The sequence below is a fragment of the Eutrigla gurnardus genome (assembly GCF_963514095.1).
Source record: "Eutrigla gurnardus genome assembly, chromosome: 23".
Lineage (NCBI taxonomy): Eukaryota > Metazoa > Chordata > Actinopteri > Perciformes > Triglidae > Eutrigla > Eutrigla gurnardus.
Window position 1 is genome coordinate 10,707,050 of NC_139934.1, and position 19,283 is coordinate 10,726,332.

Below are 19,283 nucleotides of genomic sequence, written 5' to 3' on the forward strand. Positions count from 1 at the left end.
TTGGAGCAACTCGGCAACTTTTTGGAAAGTATTTCGGATGCACGACCGGGAATCAGCACTGTTGATTTTGCACCTAGCGGCCGTTCGGTTTTCTTCACTTGATGGATCTTTCATTGCAATGCCGACTATATTATTGTACGTGAAGTAAAAGTGCGTAAAACCACGCATGCGTGTGGACCTTCGCCTCGGGGGTCCTCCCCCCCCCTCCCCACATAAACGCCTTTATTGCCACCTACCTCTCGGCTGTTGTAATTGGGTGAGTTATTTTTACCTCTAATGCCTTCCCTTCCTCTCTCCATCCCTCCTTCCCTCCATCGCCGGTGAATTAATTGGAGAGGGCAGGAGGCCACGGCACATATTGGGTAGGTAACGAGTGGCGAGGGCTGGATGGCCGCTAACACCCAGCGCTCTAATTGGCTGCCTGAGAGGGATGAGGGTCATTAGGTATAGGTGACTGCTTTGCCCTCTCAGCACAGCCACGCACTCTCCTGCACCATGCATTCAGTACCTACAGCACGGACGCGCTTCCTCCCTCCATACATCCTCCCGGCGCCAAACAGAACAATTATACAGTGAGACAAGGAAACCCTTTTCTTCTTCCCGTCAGCCGTGTGCAGCAGAGATACCGGGCCCAGCTGAACGGTTATCGGGGATGCGCTTTGAGTCGAGGCTTCGGGAAACCGCCTCATTATCGCGTCATGCATCTTCAATCCTGGGAACACGCTGGATTTAAAAGAGCAATGACTGTACGCCGTTATAATTGATAGGAAAGAGAAGCTTCGGCGGCTCGCGAGGCCCTCACTTCAAAAACTTTTAGCTCAATTAGACCTGGCCATAAAGTGAATTCACTTGTCTCGCCGATGCTCTCCCGCTCCTCTCGCTTTTCTCTTCCTCCGTCTATCACTTATGTCACCGTCTTCTGAGCTCGCGGGGCCTTAATTACTCATAATGCCTCGCAGGATGTCCACACCAGCTACGTTTCCATTCCGCTCCCCTCCGTTCTCAATATCGCTGTGCAGAGAGTGAAGTATAATTGAGTTCTTTTTCTCACCGCAGTCCTCCTGAATGAGTCTGAAGTAGGAGTAATTGGGGCTAATGATGGACAAAATTAAGATTTTGACAACATTAGCCACGATTGAACCAACTCGCATGCTACCGGAAGATCAGGTCGGCATGCACGTATTCCAGCGACCTCCTCCACGTGTTGCACAATTTGACGACACGCAGGAAGTTTGTCACTGATTACTTTGAGAATTCTGCGATACATAAATACACATGGATCTCTTCCTCCGTGAGCGCCCAATCAAGAAAAACGGTGTTATTCATTTTCTCCCCTTTGTTTGGTGTAATTAGTGCAAATTGTTTTGTTGTCGAGGAACAGCCGAAAACACACATGCTTTTATAAATGGCACAGCATGGTGGCGTTTAGCGCTCCGTCGCTAAGGCAGGCGTTTTTTTTTTTTTTTTTTTTTTGTAATTCGCCGGCGCTCCTGTTTTTTTGTTCTGCCTCTTTCAACACGCACGCTCGCCGTCTCTCCCCGCCAACCGCTCAGCTGACCCCCTCGCTCGTCTCACCCACTCTCGGCGAGGATTACCGAGACCTCCTTCCACTTATACCTTCTCCCTCCTTCCCTTCCCTTTGTGTTCTCGCCGTCTTCCTCTCCCAAGTCTTTTGACTCACGTTTTTTGGCATTGTCTGTGGGTTTTCGCCGCATTGTAATTCTGCATGTTTTTTTCCTTTCTATTTTGATGTGAATATACGCGCGTGGGCGTCGCTGCCCTCCTTCTGTCTTCCTGTCTGTTTTTCTGTCTCATCTAAGAGCTTTAGGCTAAAGAAAATGGTCTTAAACTGCTGTGAGTGTGGAGGGTGAAGTGGAGAAGGGCGGGCTGCGGAGTCATGCAGAGTTACAGTGGAGTTTATAAAAACCCTTGCCTCTGCATCTAACCCCTATTTCTGAAATGGGCCCCGGAAAACATTGAGGCTGAACGATTGGGTTGCTTTGGATTCCCATGAGGCGCATGTTCCCTTTCGCAGAGCTTTGCTGTTTCACACAGGTACACACACTGCAGATTCTCCAACACACACACACACATCCCAAACTTGGCTTGTCACAAACGATTTTCTCCCGCCCGTATATCTCCTCGTCCAGCGACATTTCCTAAAAACACACAGCAGTAAAGCAGACACAAGGCAGCGCAGATTGAGGATTTCTTTGGTGTTTGCTGGTTTTAATCAGACCAAATGACATTCAAGCCCCGTGAAAGTTTCGACTAATGAGGCGACCTGTTGATCCCACCTTATTAGGACGGGTCTCTAATTTGCCTACAAAGTGCCTTAAGATGGTGGCATGAAGGACCCTAACGTTTTCAGGGCCTTTTTGGGATGCAGTGTTTTGAATAGTTTTTTGATTGATTTTGAACATTTGCATGCGGTTCTGCCTTTTGCTACCTTTTGGTTTAATTTATTACTTTTCCTGTTTATTAACGAAGCGTTGGGATTGGATAAAGTGCAGTGGATCACAATCTCGGCCCACGGCATCGTCCGACCACACAATCTGAATGCCACCGAAATCTGAGTGGAGAGAAGCTAACCCACCTAGTACTTAAGGCTACTACTCCACTACTCCAGGCTTTAATGGCCAAGCATCATTGATTTCACTAAAGTGAAAGTTTAATCTCTAGATATCATGTTATCCAGAGAATTGTTTTGTTGATTTCTTCTATTGCAATAAAAAAAAGAAGAAAAAAGCACTGCACTTAACGCACCACTGTTTTGTTTTGTCATGTTTTTCTCGTGGAGCTACGACTGCATTTCCCTGTGTGACCTTGTTCTGGTTATTGACAATAAGTTCTCGTTGAATCCTTGAGTTAAAGATGAAGAGGAATGCTCAGTTAAGGCCTTTTCATATTCTCTCCCACTTGCAGTCAGGGAGAAAATGTAGTTTCTCTACATCCTTGAGCTCCTCCTTGGGGATCCCTGAGCCGGGTCTGCCACAGGGTCTCCCCCTAGTTACCTGGAATAAACTTACCTTAACTGGCACCTTTTTAAAAGGAATAGTTTAACATTTTAGGGAAATACTCTTATTCACTTTTACTGCCGGGAGTTAGATGAGAATATGGGGAACACTTTTATGTCTGCATGGCAAATATGTAGCTGGAGCCAGCAGTTGGCTGCATAAAGGCTGAAAACAGGGGAAACTGCTAACCTGGCTCCGTCCAAAGGTGTCTCTATAGTTACAGGAACACATTATATCTTGTTTGTTTAATTGGTGCAAAACCAAAATGTAAAAAACGTCAATTTGCTGCCAAGAAACTAGCAGCGTTGATCTTCCCTGCAAAACAGCAAATAAGCATATTTTCCAAAATACTCACAATGAGTTAATAATACACTTTTGCATCTCTATCTCTGTTTTCCAGGACTATAAAGGAGGCCTGGCTGTTGCTGAAGTGGAACTGACTGCTGCCAACATTCGAGACGTAGACCGCCGGGGCTTTGAAATCAACACACCCTTCAAGAACTTCTGGTATGTACGGACTTGCCCCCTTCTCTTACAAGGAAGAGCTCAAGAAAAATCTTTTTTTTCTGTGTGTGGGAGCGAGAGGGAGAGAAAAGTGCACCCTTCCTGTTTGATCTTACCTGAACACATACTTTCATGAAGCTTTTTCATCATCTAAAATATGAATGTTCCGTGAAGGAATCTTGCCTCAGACTGACGGGTTGACACAACTTCGCATTTTGTTTCAAATCTGACGGGAGGAAGCGGCGAGGTGCCATTCCTTCCTTTTCCAAACCTCCCTTGCGTTCTCATCTCATTGTAACCATGCAGTTTAAGATGCCCTTCACATAAACTAAGCCTCATGCTATACTGTATTTTAATCTCGGTAATCATATCTCATAAAGCATCCATATTCACAGCTGAGGGCGAGGACAAGCATTCTGGGTAATCTGCTCTCATACATGGAAGGAATCTCATAATGCGATAAGAGTTACTTGTGAAAGAATATCCGCGTAGTCTCATCAGATTGGCTTTTTTTTCTATAAAGAACCAGACTTTGTCTTCTTACCTGGGGAGTTGGAGAATTAATTCAAACCGGAATGTTTTCAAGGCTTTAAAATAACTAACCTTAACACTTATCGGCCTTCTTACGTCCTGCTTTTCAGTGAAACTATGCAAATGTGAAAGCTTTATGCATTTTAACGTTAACGGTAACAATGTTGCTATAAAAGAAAAGCTCAAGTGGGTAACAGGAGAACTGATCAAGGGAGGAGGCAAGTACTCGTTTCATAATGTGATACAGAAGAGTAATTGTTGAGATTTGACGGTCTCAAGGAACCATGAATCTGCACAGTTGGAGGCATCGAGCTACATGGACCCACATGGGCAAAATATCATTCACACCTGATGTTATGATGACAGATAATACTGTGTGGGTGCTTTTAAATAGAAACTAACAAGGTAGATATGAGGGCTACAAGCACAACAGCTGGTTTAGACTTTTGAATTTTGATTGATTATGGAAATACAAGTCATTGATTCACGAATAATAGATTGTTTTGTGATAGTAGGAATGTCTTTGTGCGATCATCTTGGCTTCCTTTTCAGGTCTCTTTTTAGCTCACATAATTTCAGTTTCACACCTTGGTAAAGGAAAAAAAAAATCAAGGTCAGGTTGCCTTGAGGTTGTTTTGGTCCACGCCTGAGTACAATTGCTGCTTTCAGAGTTGCCCAAAGTAATTATACCGAGGTGGAAAAGGGACCAGAGTCCAATTCAACAGGACTAAACAAGGAGTTTTTAAAATTTGGCTTCTGGTCGATTTCTAAAGTCCTGCAAAGTCAGTGTGAACAGGAAATCTCAAAGGCAACTTTATAACGACGGGTACATTGTCATTTAAAAGCAACTTATAGGATTTTTACCCTCTATATGTTTTTCTCTGCGTTGTTGTGGAAGTAATGAGCTTGGCGTGTCACAAAGTTCAGGCTTGGCTCTAATGAGACAAAGAGAATCTTATCATAAGTCCATATTGACTGTTTTTTAGTCGCATCCTGTGTCCTCTTGTCAAATCTCTCGCATCGCAGACTTATTGGTCATTGCTGTAAACAACGCAACATGAGAAAAGGGTCCTGTACAAAGATGACTTATTATCGATTAGTTTAAAAAAAAAAAATGAAATCTCCCCTGGGGGCTCCATGCCGGTATCTGTGCTTCTGTAGGGCAACGAGCCTTTCAGGTGACTCCGGTCCCTGAGGGCCTACGATCAATGAGTGCACTGCTTGTTTGTGCCGTAATGGCCCATTTAGAATACAACCACAGCCGCCTGGACAAAGCACGGCTTGTTTGCTTGTTTGTGTACACTTGTTCACTATTTTCTTCTTCTTTTTTTTTTTCCTCTCCTTCCTTTTTTTTCCTCGTGTAAAGATTTTTTCCTTCTCCCCTCGCCGTTCCTCTACCTGTCTGTTGTATGTCCCATCGATCTGTTTGTGTCAGCTCCTTTAATGGTCCCATCGTTTGGCAGCTTCGTTAATACGCTGGACGTAATTGCCATTTTGTGTGGAACTAAAAAGAGGTGGAATTAAAATGAGCTCAGGTCTCCCGAATTGTTTTGATGAGGTGATTGCTGAAAGGGTTTGAGTGTGTGTGTGTGTGTGTGTGTGTGTGTCCAATCGATTGGTAGCCCTGGGAGCGTTCTCCTACCTGCTCAAGGTGGGGATTAGTGAGAAACTCATCTAATCACTTTAAGCTGTGGAGAGTCACTTTGGCTTTTCTATTGTTTTGCTGCCGTTAAATGGACGGAGCGTTCAAGCCCGCTGTGATAGACACAAAAGCAGACTTTTTTTTGGAGTCGAGAGAATGACAATAAGGAAGAGAGGGTTGAGCAGGCAAAGACACTCAACTTTGAAGAAAAGGGAAAAACTTTGTGCTCTTGATCAGAAAGCCTCTCTACTAAAGTAAAGCTGCAGATAAATGCCTAGCTCAAGGGCATATTGGGGGGAAAGCCGCATCGGTCTCGTTTGTTTTGTGTTTGTGTGTTTTGTGAACTGCCAGCTTTACAATCATTTATTTTACTTTTACCTTGGAAAATATTTCTTTATGAAGACTCGACAGCGATGTCTTTGCAGTGTGAGGGGCATTGCTTATGTGAAGGACGTGTTGCTGTTTAGTTTTTCAAATTTAGCTTTGAGCCGCATCACCTTTCCTTTAATCCGTTGCATCAAGGCAACAGCAGAAAACCCAGAAGTACAGTATCTGTGTGTGTATTACACCCTTTAAATGGTAGTTTTGTCCATCTTAAAGCAATACTTATATGCTAATTTGTTCACTGGAATAATTACTGGTCGCTCCTATCTGTAAAGCTGAAGCTAATATCAGCAGCTATACAATTAGCCCTTTTAGTAGCAGATTCCATCTTGGATTTATGTTCACAAGCAGGTGTGTCTTTCTTGTTCCCAAGATGATGATCCCCAAAGCCCCCCCAGCAGATTATTTAAAGGTCGGACCCAGGACAACTGACCTGCTGTAACTCCCTGCGATGACCTTTCTCTAACATAAAAAAAGAAAAAAGTGTTTTACAAAGTTTTTTAAGTACCCTTTTCAACCCAAACCACCTCTACTTTCTTCTTTTTTAGCATATAACCATCAGCTGATATCAGCCTCAGAGGAGCAATGCGTCAGATTGAGTGGCATCTAGCGGAGAGGTTGCTGATTGCTTAACCCTCCATTTCCAAGTGTTGTTGGAGAACTACGGTGGCCTTCAAGACATTTCAAAAAGCCTCTCAATAGAGCCAGTGTCTGGTTTGTGAGTTCTTGGCTACTGTAGAAACACGACATGACAAGAATACACAATGATTCTCAGTTTCAGGTGATTATACACTCATGAAAGTAATAGTAATGATTATTATATTCAATGTATGCTCATAAATACCTTTAGATCCTACACAATGGTATCGTATCCAGTATTGGATTTTTTTTTTGCCATATTGGATAAATTGCACTTCCATTATGTGAAGCGACTATGAGGAGATATTGAAAAAAGATTGTCAAAATGTGTGAGATACAGATTTTTAGTCTCTAACAAGGGATACTCTCCTAAACCACTGGGACCTACATTACCCATAATGCAACCTGTTAGTAACACAGATTATTTGTCTTAAATCTTAGTAATTAAAATCGTACTAAAGTTATATTGTTGTTCCTCAACTTGTACTGATTAACTGCTTTTAATATTAAAGTATACTTATTAGCAGAAAAATGTCTATTTAATAATACAAACCACTTTTATATTTAATGCCTGAAATGGCAAAAAAGGATAAAGAGCACCAGTGGAAGTTAACTTTGAAACTCCAGAATAATGTTCACTGTAACTGAGAATTATCTCGAACAACTTCAAGTGGCCACACACTAACATTTCCGAATCATTTTTACATTTTATAGAAGAAAAATTTAATTTTGTGAGTAGGGACTGATACACGGTCCTTGGGTTACTAGAGCAACTTAAAACGCTGGACCATGAAGGTCATGTTAGATATGCTTTTTAACATTTTGGGAACTGACTTTCTTTCTCATCCAGAGTTAAATATGAAAAGGTACAGCCAGGAGACAGTAAGCTTAGTATGAAGACTGGAAGCTCGCTATTTAACACATTACATTCAATTATATTCCTTATTGGTGGAAATGCTTTAAAGCATTTCCAACCTATGTTATCCTAATCTTTATTATTTTTTTTTTTCTTATTATTATTCTTCTTCCGTACGTTTTTTGGTCGTCTCTAACTTCTGCATACTTTCAGCTACAAAAACCATTGAACTATGAAAATGTTCAGCTTTTTCAGCTCTTTTGTGCTGATTTTCAAACTTTGTTCTACCTTTCATACTTTTTAAAATATTCAGCCTTTTCCATATTTTTTTTTCAATGCATTCCTATGGAGATCAGCCTAAAAACCTCTTGAACATCCTCCTCTTTGAACTCCGAATACTTTCACATACTTCCACCTACAGACTCCATTTAAACTTTAAACAACCTACAAGACTTTGAACTATAACACTATTACTCAGTGTTTTGATATCTTTTACAGTTTTTCTATAATCACAGTTTATGTTTGATGGTTTTTTAAGACCTGATCAGAGTTTACAATGGGTGTGTATTGCGCCTGCTAGAGTGCGTGACATCATCGTTAGAGTGTGAGAGCTCCTCGTCATACTTCAGATTTTTTTCCTTTCCAAACTCCTCCCGGCCACAATTTTCACTCTACACACGTGATCTTTTCCAATTTTGTAGACAAACTTGTCCTGTCTCTCACAATGTGCTCAAAATCTCTGTGAGATTTACAGAATTTGAATTAGCAACCTCTAAGTGCGGCCAAGTCCTTTTTTTCTCCTCATCCGCTCCAATGTTAATTGAGAAGCAGATTTTCAAAGAAACCTGATATGAACAGCATTTCTAACTCGCCCTAGCGTCCACATTTCTGACACTAGGAAAAAATAAAAGTCATCAGTGTCTTCAGCAGAGTCTTGTGGCGCTAACGGTGCGAAAATTTTGGCAATACAACTTTCGGTGTGAGCGTGAGAAGCTTTTGTTCGGACCCTCCGAAATGGAGGAATAGAGACAGGCTCTAGACAGTTACACAGGCGCGTAGATGGCTTTGATCTCTGTGGCTTTGATCTTTAGAAGTGACAGCAGGTGTGCTCTGATTGGCAGACGGGAGCGGCAGACAGGAGCAGTCAGTGGGATTTGTAGTTTTTTTTGTCAAACATCGTCTGCTCAAACATACTTTCACCTAGAAACTCCATTTAAACTTTAAAATGTATACACAAGTCTGTCTATCTCTCTCTGTCTCACTCTCTGTCTGTCTGACTACTACTACTACTACTACTTCTACTACTAGCCTACTACTGATACTACGTCCACTGCTCGTACTTGTACTAGTACTACTACTACTAGCCTACTACTGATACTATGTCCACTACTTGTAATAGTACTACTACTAATACTACTAGTACTAGCCTACTACTGATACTACCTCCACTACTTGTAGTAGTACTACTACTACTACTACTTCTTCTACTACTGATACTACGTCCACTACTTGAACTTGTACTAGTACTACTACTGATACTATGTCCACTACTTGTAATAGTACTACTACTAGCCTACTACTGATACTACCTCCACTACTTGTAGTAGTACTAGTACTACTACTACGTCTACTACTGATACTACGTCCACTACTTGAACTTTTACTCGTACTACTACTCCTTTTGCTACTAGCCTACTACTGATACCATGTCCACTACTTGTACTTGTACTAGTACTACTACTACTAGCCTACTACTGATACTATGTCCACTACTTGTAATAGTACTACTACTAATACTACTTGTACTAGCCTACTACTGATACTACCTCCACTACTTGTAGTAGTACTAGTACTACTACTACTACTACTACTTCTTCTACTAGCCTACTACTGATACTACTTCTAATACTTCTACTACTAGCCTACTACTGATACTTCCTCCACTACTTGTAGTAGTACTACTACTACTTCTTCTACTACTGATACTACGTCCACTACTTGAACTTGTACTAGTACTACTACTGATACTATGTCCACTACTTGTAATAGTACTACTACTACTACTACTAGCCTACTACTGATACTACCTCCACTACTTGTAGTAGTACTAGTACTACTACTACGTCTACTACTGATACTACGTCCACTACTTGAACTTTTACTCGTACTACTACTCCTTTTGCTACTAGCCTACTACTGATACCATGTCCACTACTTGTACTTGTACTAGTACTACTTCTAGTTTACTACTGATACTACCTCCACTACTTGTAGTAGTACTAGGACTACTACTACTCGTACTTCTACTTCTACTACTACTAATACTACTAATACTTGTACTAATATTACTAGTACTAGTAGTACTTCTACTTCTACTACTACTAATAATACTAATACTTGTACTAATATTACTAGTACTACTGCTAATACTACTGCTACTACTAATACTACTTTTACTAATAATACTAGTATTACTGCTACTACTACTACTACTGATACTACTCCTACTACTTCTATTAGTACCCTACTAATACTAAAAACAAAAAGAACATTCAAATATTAAAATGTTCAGCTCTTTATGGACATTTCAACATGTCTTCAACATTTTTTTGCCTTTCATATTCTTTTCAAATATTCAGGTTTTTCATATTTGTTCAGCTATTTAGCTTATTTCATACATTTGCAGATATTAAGCTTTCTTAATATTATTTTCAAATATTTAGCTTTTTTCATAATTTTGCACATGTTCAGCTTTTTCAAAATTCTCTTCAACTATTCAGCTTTTTGAATATTCTCTTCAACTATTCAGCTTTTTCAAAATTCCCTTCAACTATTCAGCTTTTTGAATATTCTCTTCAACTATTCAGCTTTTTCAAACTTTTGCACATATTCAGCTTTTTTAATATTCTCTTCAGCTATTCAGCTTTTTCTAACTTTTGCACATATTCAGCTTTTTGAATATTCTCTTCAACTATTCAGCTTTTTCAAACTTTTGCACATATTCAGCTTTTTTTAATATTCTCTTGAAATATTCAGCTTTTTTAATATTTTCTTCAAATATTCAGCTTTTTTTTCAGTGTTGCTTCAGCATTAAAGCATTTCCACGTATTTCCGCAGGAAATGCATTTTCTAGTTCTCTATAGAAAACTTAGCTATTTTGAAGTCTTTATGCTAAGCTAAGCATCTCAGGTAACAAAGCGTACCTTCCATGATGTCAAACTGACATCTTAAATAATCAATATCTAGAGACTTTGGACTCGCTCGTATTCTGTGGAGAACTCTTTGCTTAATTGTAGCTCCTTTCCACATAATGACACGGCAGCAGCCAGAATAACGAGAGCTCTGCGACGCTTGTGTGTGACAGAGGAGGAGATGATGGACGCCTGAAGCCCGCGGTTGTGAGAGTGATTGACACATTTCAACAATATATGTGATTGAACGTTGTCATTTTAGGGAAAAACAGTAGCAAGAATCTAAGATATAACTATAGTCAGAGGAAAAGCAACAATTGTGACTATTGGTGGAAAGCAGTAACTTCCCTTATAGTCCACCTCTCAAATGTCCTTATTATTTTCTTTTTCCATGGTTCTTTATATTTTTCACCACCTGTTGTCCTTAAAGCTGTCGCTTATTTTAAGGCCTCACCCGAGACCGGCCTTCACTTCACATCTAACGCGATGCGGCTTGAGGAACCTCGCCGACTCCTGCCTCCCTTTGCTCCTTTGTGGCTTCGGGGTGGGGGTGGGGGTGGGGGGGGGCACACTGCAGATCGGCAGACGGTGTGAGCAGCACTCTCCTTTAGACGGGCCCCGGGCAGAGACCGCCGGGCACAGAGCGGCTGAACCCAATCGACCTATCGATCTCTGCTGGGTTACTTGGGTGAGGTGGGGCCGGTGCACTTCCTCCGCTTCAGGCAAAAAGTTCCCTCCTCCCCATCGTCTCCCCCCTCCCCTCCCCCCAAAAAATCCTCCATCTTACTTCACACCGGTCGCCAGGTTGCCATGGAAACCAGTGGTCCCATTTCTCCTTTCCAAGTTTTTCTTTCAGTCAAGCTCTCTCTCTCTCTCTCTCTCTCTCTCTCTCTCTCTCTCTCTCTCTCTCTCTCTCTCTCTCTAAATTTCATATCTCCTCCGATCTTGCTGTCTGTCTTCTTCTCTTATCCCGGCTCTCACTTAAGCTCACACATGCCCACAAATTGCTTGTTACATACACTTATCTAATTTTGAGTTCCTCTGCACATTACTCCACACACACACACACACACACACACATACACACACACACACACCACGCTCTTCATTAGAAACCTCAGCTTTCTGTCCGGGTTGAGGTGCTTGTTTGACAGTAATGGACGTACCCCATCGTTCCCGTGTGTGTCGGGTTAAGAGATCGGTGAATGAGTGTCGTGAAAGTTTCCACATTTTGGGAGTCATGGCAGTTCAGTCGTTCTCTGTAAGTGTGCATATTCATTCCATATCAAATATGAATTGTGGCCGGTTTAACCTCCCTGGTTGCATCACTTCCAAAACACACTATATGGGACACTGGACCGCCTCCACTCATCTGGGGAGGCCTTTTGAAAACTTGGCTGCAGGGATCTGCTTCCATTCGGCCACATGAGGATTAGTGCGGTCAGGCCTTGATGTTGGGCAATAAGGCTCGGCCCGCGGTCGCCCTTAAGATCAGGACTGATGTCTGAAGTATCGTTCAGTGTGTTTGCATGCGCGAGGGAGTAAGGGTTGTTTCTGCAACAACTTTGTTCCCATAATCAAAGTTTCTCATTGGCTTTTTACATGGACATGTGCATGACAGTGACTGAAGACAGCAGAGCAGCTGGAAGTAAGATCATTACGCAGCGATGCATGCTCCTAATTTAAATCATTTTATTCTGACTCACGCTCAATTATACAAAGATGCCTCTATGACTGTAAACATGTCGGATATGTCACCGTTTCACGCAGCAACAATCCTCACAAAGCTCTCGCTGCACATGAAAAAACTCTGCATTGTATCATCGCTGCGTTTAAAATAATAAATCATTCTTCTAAAGCATTTTGGCCGTGTAGTGTAATTGCTGACATGAACTGTTGAAGCTGTAAATGTGCAAAGTTAATCGTATTTTTTCAAATCACTATTTCTCAATTTCCCTGAATCTAATTTAGAAATAATATCCTGACAAAAGATCCCGCATTAGCACTTTATAGATTTTAGTGGTGCAAGGTGAGACAGATTGATTTACCTGCACCCCCCCCCTTCCACTACCCTATCAATTTCATCTATTGCAATCACACAATCACACAACCCCCTCAAAACTTCTCCAAATACTGCGCACCCCCGTTACCCTGCCAAGCGACACTATGCTGCTTAATTGCTCTCTCAAATCAAATCAATAACCGTGAGGTCTGTGTTGGGGTGGGGGGGTGTGCAAAAAAAAAATCAATCTTTGCAGCTTCGTGGCCGAGTCAGAACGGGAGAAGGAGAAGTGGATTGAAGCGGTCCAGGAATCGATCGCCGAGACACTCTGCGACTATGAAGTGGCGGAGAAGATCTGGTTCAACGAGGCCAACAGGAGCTGCGCCGACTGTCGCGCCCCGCAACCGGAGTGGGCGTCTGTCAATCTGGGCGTGGTCGTCTGTAAAAAGTGTGCAGGTAACTATACAGGAAACAACACCACACAACTAAACACCTGCCAATACATGATCAATTATATCACTTTAGGTTTATTTGTCATGTAATTTTCTTATTTCTCAGGAAATGTCCCAGGCAAGAAATTTTGGCAGTAATTTTAGGACATTAGAGAAGATTTTATACGTTGTTTTTAAAATATGAATTCTTTATTTATGACTTGAAACTTGAATTATTCTCTCACAGTGTTTAGGTGTGAGTTTGCCTGCATAATAATCATCTTTTTACCTTTCGTGTCCTGGATTCTAAATCTATTTAAATCATGTAACTACTTTTAATTAATCACAGTTTTTTTTGGCAGCAAACTAGCTCATAAATGATTAAGAATAATTAACACTAGGGGCGTAACGGCATGCAAAATTCACGGTTGGGTATATAACTCAGCTTTTGGGTCAGGGGGAAAAATGCTGGAAAAGTGTTTATTTAGAATAAATACACGTTTTACAGTTGCTCATTGACTATAATTCTTCTTCTTCTTCATACTGACATATTGTCAATTAAAAAGATCATGATCCGAACATTTCCGGTATGAATATATGTACAGTTACACCATTAATTACCATCATGCTCCTTTAATTTGTATGCGTGAGCCGTTGTTGGTTTGTTGTTGTTTGTTGTTTGTGACTGGAAGTTGGTGCTCTGACCCAGAGGCTCTCATGGAATAAGTTCTCAGTCGGTAAGCCACTTATGGGAGTTGGCGTCTGGCCTGTGGACTCTCTAATCTATTTGGCAATACTGGATGGTTCAGATGAAATGACAACAAAGATTAAGCCACAGGCGAGAAGTTGTGGAAACCCAAACTGCCTCTTGACCCGCTAAACATGATTAGAGTGATGATGGAGTGATACCTGGCTGGTGTGTGTGTGTATATATATTATTTCCCACAATCCTATACTCTCATCCTTCCCTGTCCAGATCTTCTGTAGTCCTGGAGATTTCTCCCAGACTCATAAGTTTTAATGCAATTCTTCACCTCACCTCTGCAAAGCCCATGTAATTGGTACGCATCAGATATCCAACATCCCCTTTTCAAACCCTCTTTAAATGATTTCATTTGCAGGGGTGTTTAATATTACATTTTGTCGACACGCTGGGCGATATCTGCAACGGGGAAGCTGTCCTCGCACTGTGCTCTCCTTAAATCAGACGGCGGTCCATTTGGAATACCAACGACTGCTCATGCTTTTAATTAGCGCTCCCGTGTCACGGACAATAAAGAGAAATGCCGAACAAGAGAAAGAGGAGAGAATTAATGAGAGGGCTAATGGTAAAAATGATTCCAGATTGGCTTTCCTCTTTTTATTCCGAGACGGAATTAATTTTAATAGACTGTTCCGTCAGCTTCATATACTGTCATAGTGAGTCTTTTATTTACGTGGTTTTGAAGGACTGTCCATTATTTCCTCTTTTGTGAAGGAAATCATGTTTATTGTCAATATTAAGACGGATGAATCTGATGAAATACCTGGGTGAAGAAAAAGTGTCACCTTTTTTCTTCCCTTTCTAAAGAAAGTAGGAGTACACATAGAAATATTTTATAATGGAAAAAGCATACTCTGAGCCGTCCTTGTCACTTGATGGTCTTGTTTACTGAAACTAGCGTATCACCTTGCAGCAAGAGCAATAACTGTGAATTATCAGTGACTTTGAAAGTATAATAGTCTGTTTTATTTGGTCAAAAATAAAGGTTTAAACTTAAGATTGAAAGCTACACTTGCGAACACACAACATTGACAATGATCACTTCATAAAATTGATATGGGTAACATGTTAGCATTGTTGCCTAGCAGACATACAGCAACCTTAGCATAGTTCAGATGCCTCTCTGTTCACACAAACATCAATCCGATATCTGTCTCCTTTTAGCTCCGTTTTTGGTCCCCACCCAGGGGAAATATCTGTCAACCTGCTAAATGCTCCACAATTTAGCCCTTTTCCCAGCCTTAAAACTGGCCGAACCCACATTCCCCCTTAACTTTACTTCCCCAATAACTGAAGCTCTCCCTCTTCCTATATTGTTCTTTTTATTCCCTCTCTTTGCCCTTTCTCCCACAATGCAACCCGACCCAATCAGCGGAGATTCCTTTCCACACATGTAATTGCAACGCAACAACTTGTAGACTCATCTGCTGGCAGCAGTTGCCATGGAAATACACAAATGCAGTGCTCATTGCTTTGCTTTGTTTCCATACGACTCGTCATAAAGTGAGTGGAAAATGCCACGCAAGTGCAGGGGGTTGGAGTTCTCCTCGAACTGTCACCGGGAAAGTCTTTAATTGGGGGGTGAAAACCCGACTGTGGTGGGCAGTTGTTGTTGTTTTTTTATTCCGTGAGAGCCGGTGCGATGGGAATGCCCTTTTTGTGTTGTTTTGGTTCCATTAGAAAGATGAAGACATTTACAACAGGCTATTTATATGTGAAGATCTGACCGTGTACCCGGTGGTGCATGCACACTTTTTTTCGGCTTCATTACCCTTACACAAGTGAAAATGGTCCCGTGGTGCGGTAAGGCTCAGCAGATGGAGTGTGGCTGTAGAAATGCAGCAGGAGCCCAGAGTGAAATATTCTCGCTCCTCCACTGGCAAAAGTGACAGAATCTTGCTCTTTGGCCTTTATTTGTCAAGCTAGACTTCAGAAAACAGTAATCACTCCTCAGAATCTCAAGTGTGAACACACTAATGCATCCGCTGGAGCTGGACGACTGGTTGCTGTTGTTAAGCAACATTAATTCATAAATCATATTTGAGAACTAGACAAATGTCCAATAGTGCATTTAGTAGCTTGTTTTGCCACCTGTTTTCTTTGGAGGCTGCAAGCGGAGGCGGCCATCATCTGAGTGAGAATCTGCTAATAACCCCCAGATTTTTGTTCCAAACAATTAACTATTAAATCAGATTAAACAGAAAACATGTACCACCATTCCTAAAGTAAAAAACTATTATCACAAAAATGATTTCTTAGTCAGTTTCTCTCCTTTTCATACGATAATAATACAAATGATTCAATGACGCCTGGCATCTGTGCTCTAGATTTGTGTCAAGACGGCCTGCACACAGTTCAAGGCCCCACATTCTCATCCACAGCTGCTGTACTTGAGCGTAGAAAACACAGCAGTGGGGATCGTGCCAAATCTAAATCTAAAATGATCCGCGTTCACACGCAGGACAATAATTCACATTCACACACGCTGCGTGTTTCCCGCCTGCTGCATTATGCATGTGCGCTCCGTCTTTGGCCATAAGCAACCCTATAAGCCTCTCGTTCACCCAAATAAACAGGCCGACCCACAAACACAATGAATTACTCATGATTCATTAGCAATTAATGGCCCTCGTTCTGTGCTTTCATTTCCAATTAGGAGTGCTGAGGGGACTAAATATGTCTGTTGTGAGTGAGAGAATGAGCCTCCAGTCATGCTCTGTTTCTCCGTCTTCTCACTGCCTGTTTATTGTTTTTACCATCACCGACGCCCGTTGTGGAGATTCCTTATATGTACAAGTTGAGTTTGTTTTTGTTTTACTTCAGGAGCTAAAAGCGTAGCCTGACAGCCGTGCATTTTTGAATGCATGGTCGTATTCATTTCTATGACTGTGTCTCCCTGTTTACCAGGACAGCATCGCTCCCTCGGCCCAAGTATTTCCAAAGTGCGGAGCTTGAAGTTGGACAGCAGCATCTGGAGCAACGAGCTAGTGGAGGTGCTTTTTCAATTGTGGTGGCCAATGTCTTACAATTAACTACAGTTTATTTTTTGCTTAGCTCCAAAAGGCTTACAAACTTAAGTGAAATTCATAGTGTTTGTATTTTTTCCGTTACCCCTCAGCTCTTCCTGGAGGTGGGGAACAAGAATGCCAACAGTTTCTGGGCGGCTCATCTTCCCTTGGAGGAGGAAATCCACAGCGGCGCTTCGGCGGAGCAGCGTGCTACGTTCATCCGCAGGAAGTACAGGGAGAGGAAGTACCGGAGGGTCCTGGAGGGCTTTAATGACCTGCAGCAGCTCAACCAGGTACAACCTTCATAAAGACACAGTCAAGTTGGGTGATAAAGAAACGATGCTTTTAGGTATAAAGTCAGTATTAGTCATGGCGACGTATTATTTTGTGTTTTGTTTTATTCCTACATTTATTTAGTGATGCCACGTCCACGTGAAGCCTTTCTACCAACAAGTAGATGATGATGTGGTTCATATTGGATTGTGTTTTGTAGGTTTATATCTAAAATAGTCATTGTTCCTAACTGTGCTCGCTATCCTAACATTGACTCTCCACAAACAACCAGCATATCTTTGGATGTACTCGCTATACTTTCCTAGAATATTGTTTCCCCACGTCAAACTTTTCGCCTTAAAGCTCTGCAACACTTCAGCTCTACTACGGAGTAACATCCAGTGGCAGTTCACCAACCTGCACTGTTAATGAGCATCCAGGTTGTTTGTTCAGGCCTTCTCTTCCAGTTTGTGGTTTAGGGTTTAATGCTGACGCAAAAGGGAGTTTTTTTTTTTTTCTTTTTTTTTTTTGTTGGCTTCCCGTAAAAGAGACGGTCTTAAAAGCACCGAACGCTGAGCCTCCAAACGGCTAAGTTTCCACCTGCGTCAGCGTTTACGCAGATCAGCCCCCTTGTATTGTTTTCTCCAGGAGATTTGGAGCGAAAGAGGGAACGCAGGGGGGGAGGTGAGGAAGAGATATACTAGCGAGCTAAGTGGAAAAATGGATGAGGATCCACAACAGAAATGCTTGGGTTGGTTTTATTGGGGCTTTGCTGGCCTTTGCATGTGCGTGTGTGTGTGTGTGTGTGTGTGTGTGTGTGTGTGTGTACACGCGTGTGAACATGTGTGCGCACCACTGAGGATGTGTGAATCCGCTGTTATAGTGGGAGGTCGTTTTTGCAGGAGATGAAGTGTGACAGACACAGAGAGTGTGGCTGCCTAAAAGGGTTTGGGTAAATGGAGTGTGTGTGTGTGTGTGTGTGTGTGTGTGTGTGTGTGTGTGTGTAGTGAGAAAGAAAGGGAGAGAGAGGAAAAAGGTGGAAGTGGGTGGTTGTGTTTGCTTTCTCTCTGTCTAGTCTGCCTTTATAAAAGGGCTCAACAGATTTGATAGGGATCAATGTGTCATAGAGCGATTACTCACACCATGACTCAACATACGTGTGTGTGTGTGTGTGTGTGTGTGTGTGTGTGTGTGTGTGTGTGTGTGTGTGTGTGTGTGTGTGTGTGTGTGTGTGTGTGTGTGTGTGTGTGTGTGTGTGTGTGTGTGTGTGTGTGTGTGTGTGTGCTAAAATAATAACACTCTTTAAGACAAGTCAATTTATCTTAGCCAAAAAGTAATACATCTCAAGCAACCTATGAAAACAATACATAAAAAACAACATTTTTAACATACACAAGGACACTGAGTCTAATCTCATTGGACGCGTTGTTCCACTTTTGTGTCACACTTACTTACCATTACACCAAGTATGAATATGACAAAAAATAATAAACAAAGAAAGCTATCTAAAACCAATTCCTTTGGGAGTCGTCTCCGGAACAAAGACAATAATAAGAGCAATTTCCTTACTGACATTCATGCGATTCTGAAATCACGCGATGGCATTTTAACAAGTTTTATGGACCCGGGGGGTCATGAAACTCACTCAACACATACAGTAAATTACCGTTTAAAGTGTCAATTCGGGTAATGAAATGAAAATAAAAAAAGGTAGCGTGGTGATTTATACGCGACCGCGCCGATACGTCTCTGGCGCAATCAACGAGGTGTTTTTTTTCTCCGCTCTTTATCTGGTTTTCTCGCTTGCGTGCCCTCTCTTTATCCCCTCTCCCTCCGTTTCTCGGTCCCATGTTCCCCATTAGAAGCTCATATCCCGGTGACCTCCACAGAGTCTCTGCAGGCCACATGACCTAGAGAGGGGGATGTCAAAGGACCTTCTTATATCATTACACACACACATGCTCAGACACACACACACACACAAACCCTCTAGTGGCTGCAGTAATTGCTATGACACGGAAGGTCATTTCCGGAGATGATAC

The 19,283-nt window shown here is 41.9% G+C and overlaps 1 protein-coding gene across 2 annotated transcripts in view; it reads left to right on the plus strand.

Annotated features, from left to right (window-relative positions):
* arap2 (ArfGAP with RhoGAP domain, ankyrin repeat and PH domain 2) overlaps window positions 1-19,283 on the plus strand; it is a 95,570-nt gene that overhangs the window by 27,944 nt on the left and 48,343 nt on the right. For both annotated transcript variants that reach the window (XM_084003645.1, XM_084003646.1), the window contains exons 10-13: window positions 3,418-3,524; window positions 13,023-13,222; window positions 16,868-16,953; window positions 17,079-17,261. In XM_084003645.1, coding sequence (XP_083859771.1) covers window positions 3,418-3,524; window positions 13,023-13,222; window positions 16,868-16,953; window positions 17,079-17,261 — 576 coding nt within the window. The remainder of the gene's footprint in view (window positions 1-3,417; window positions 3,525-13,022; window positions 13,223-16,867; window positions 16,954-17,078; window positions 17,262-19,283) is intronic.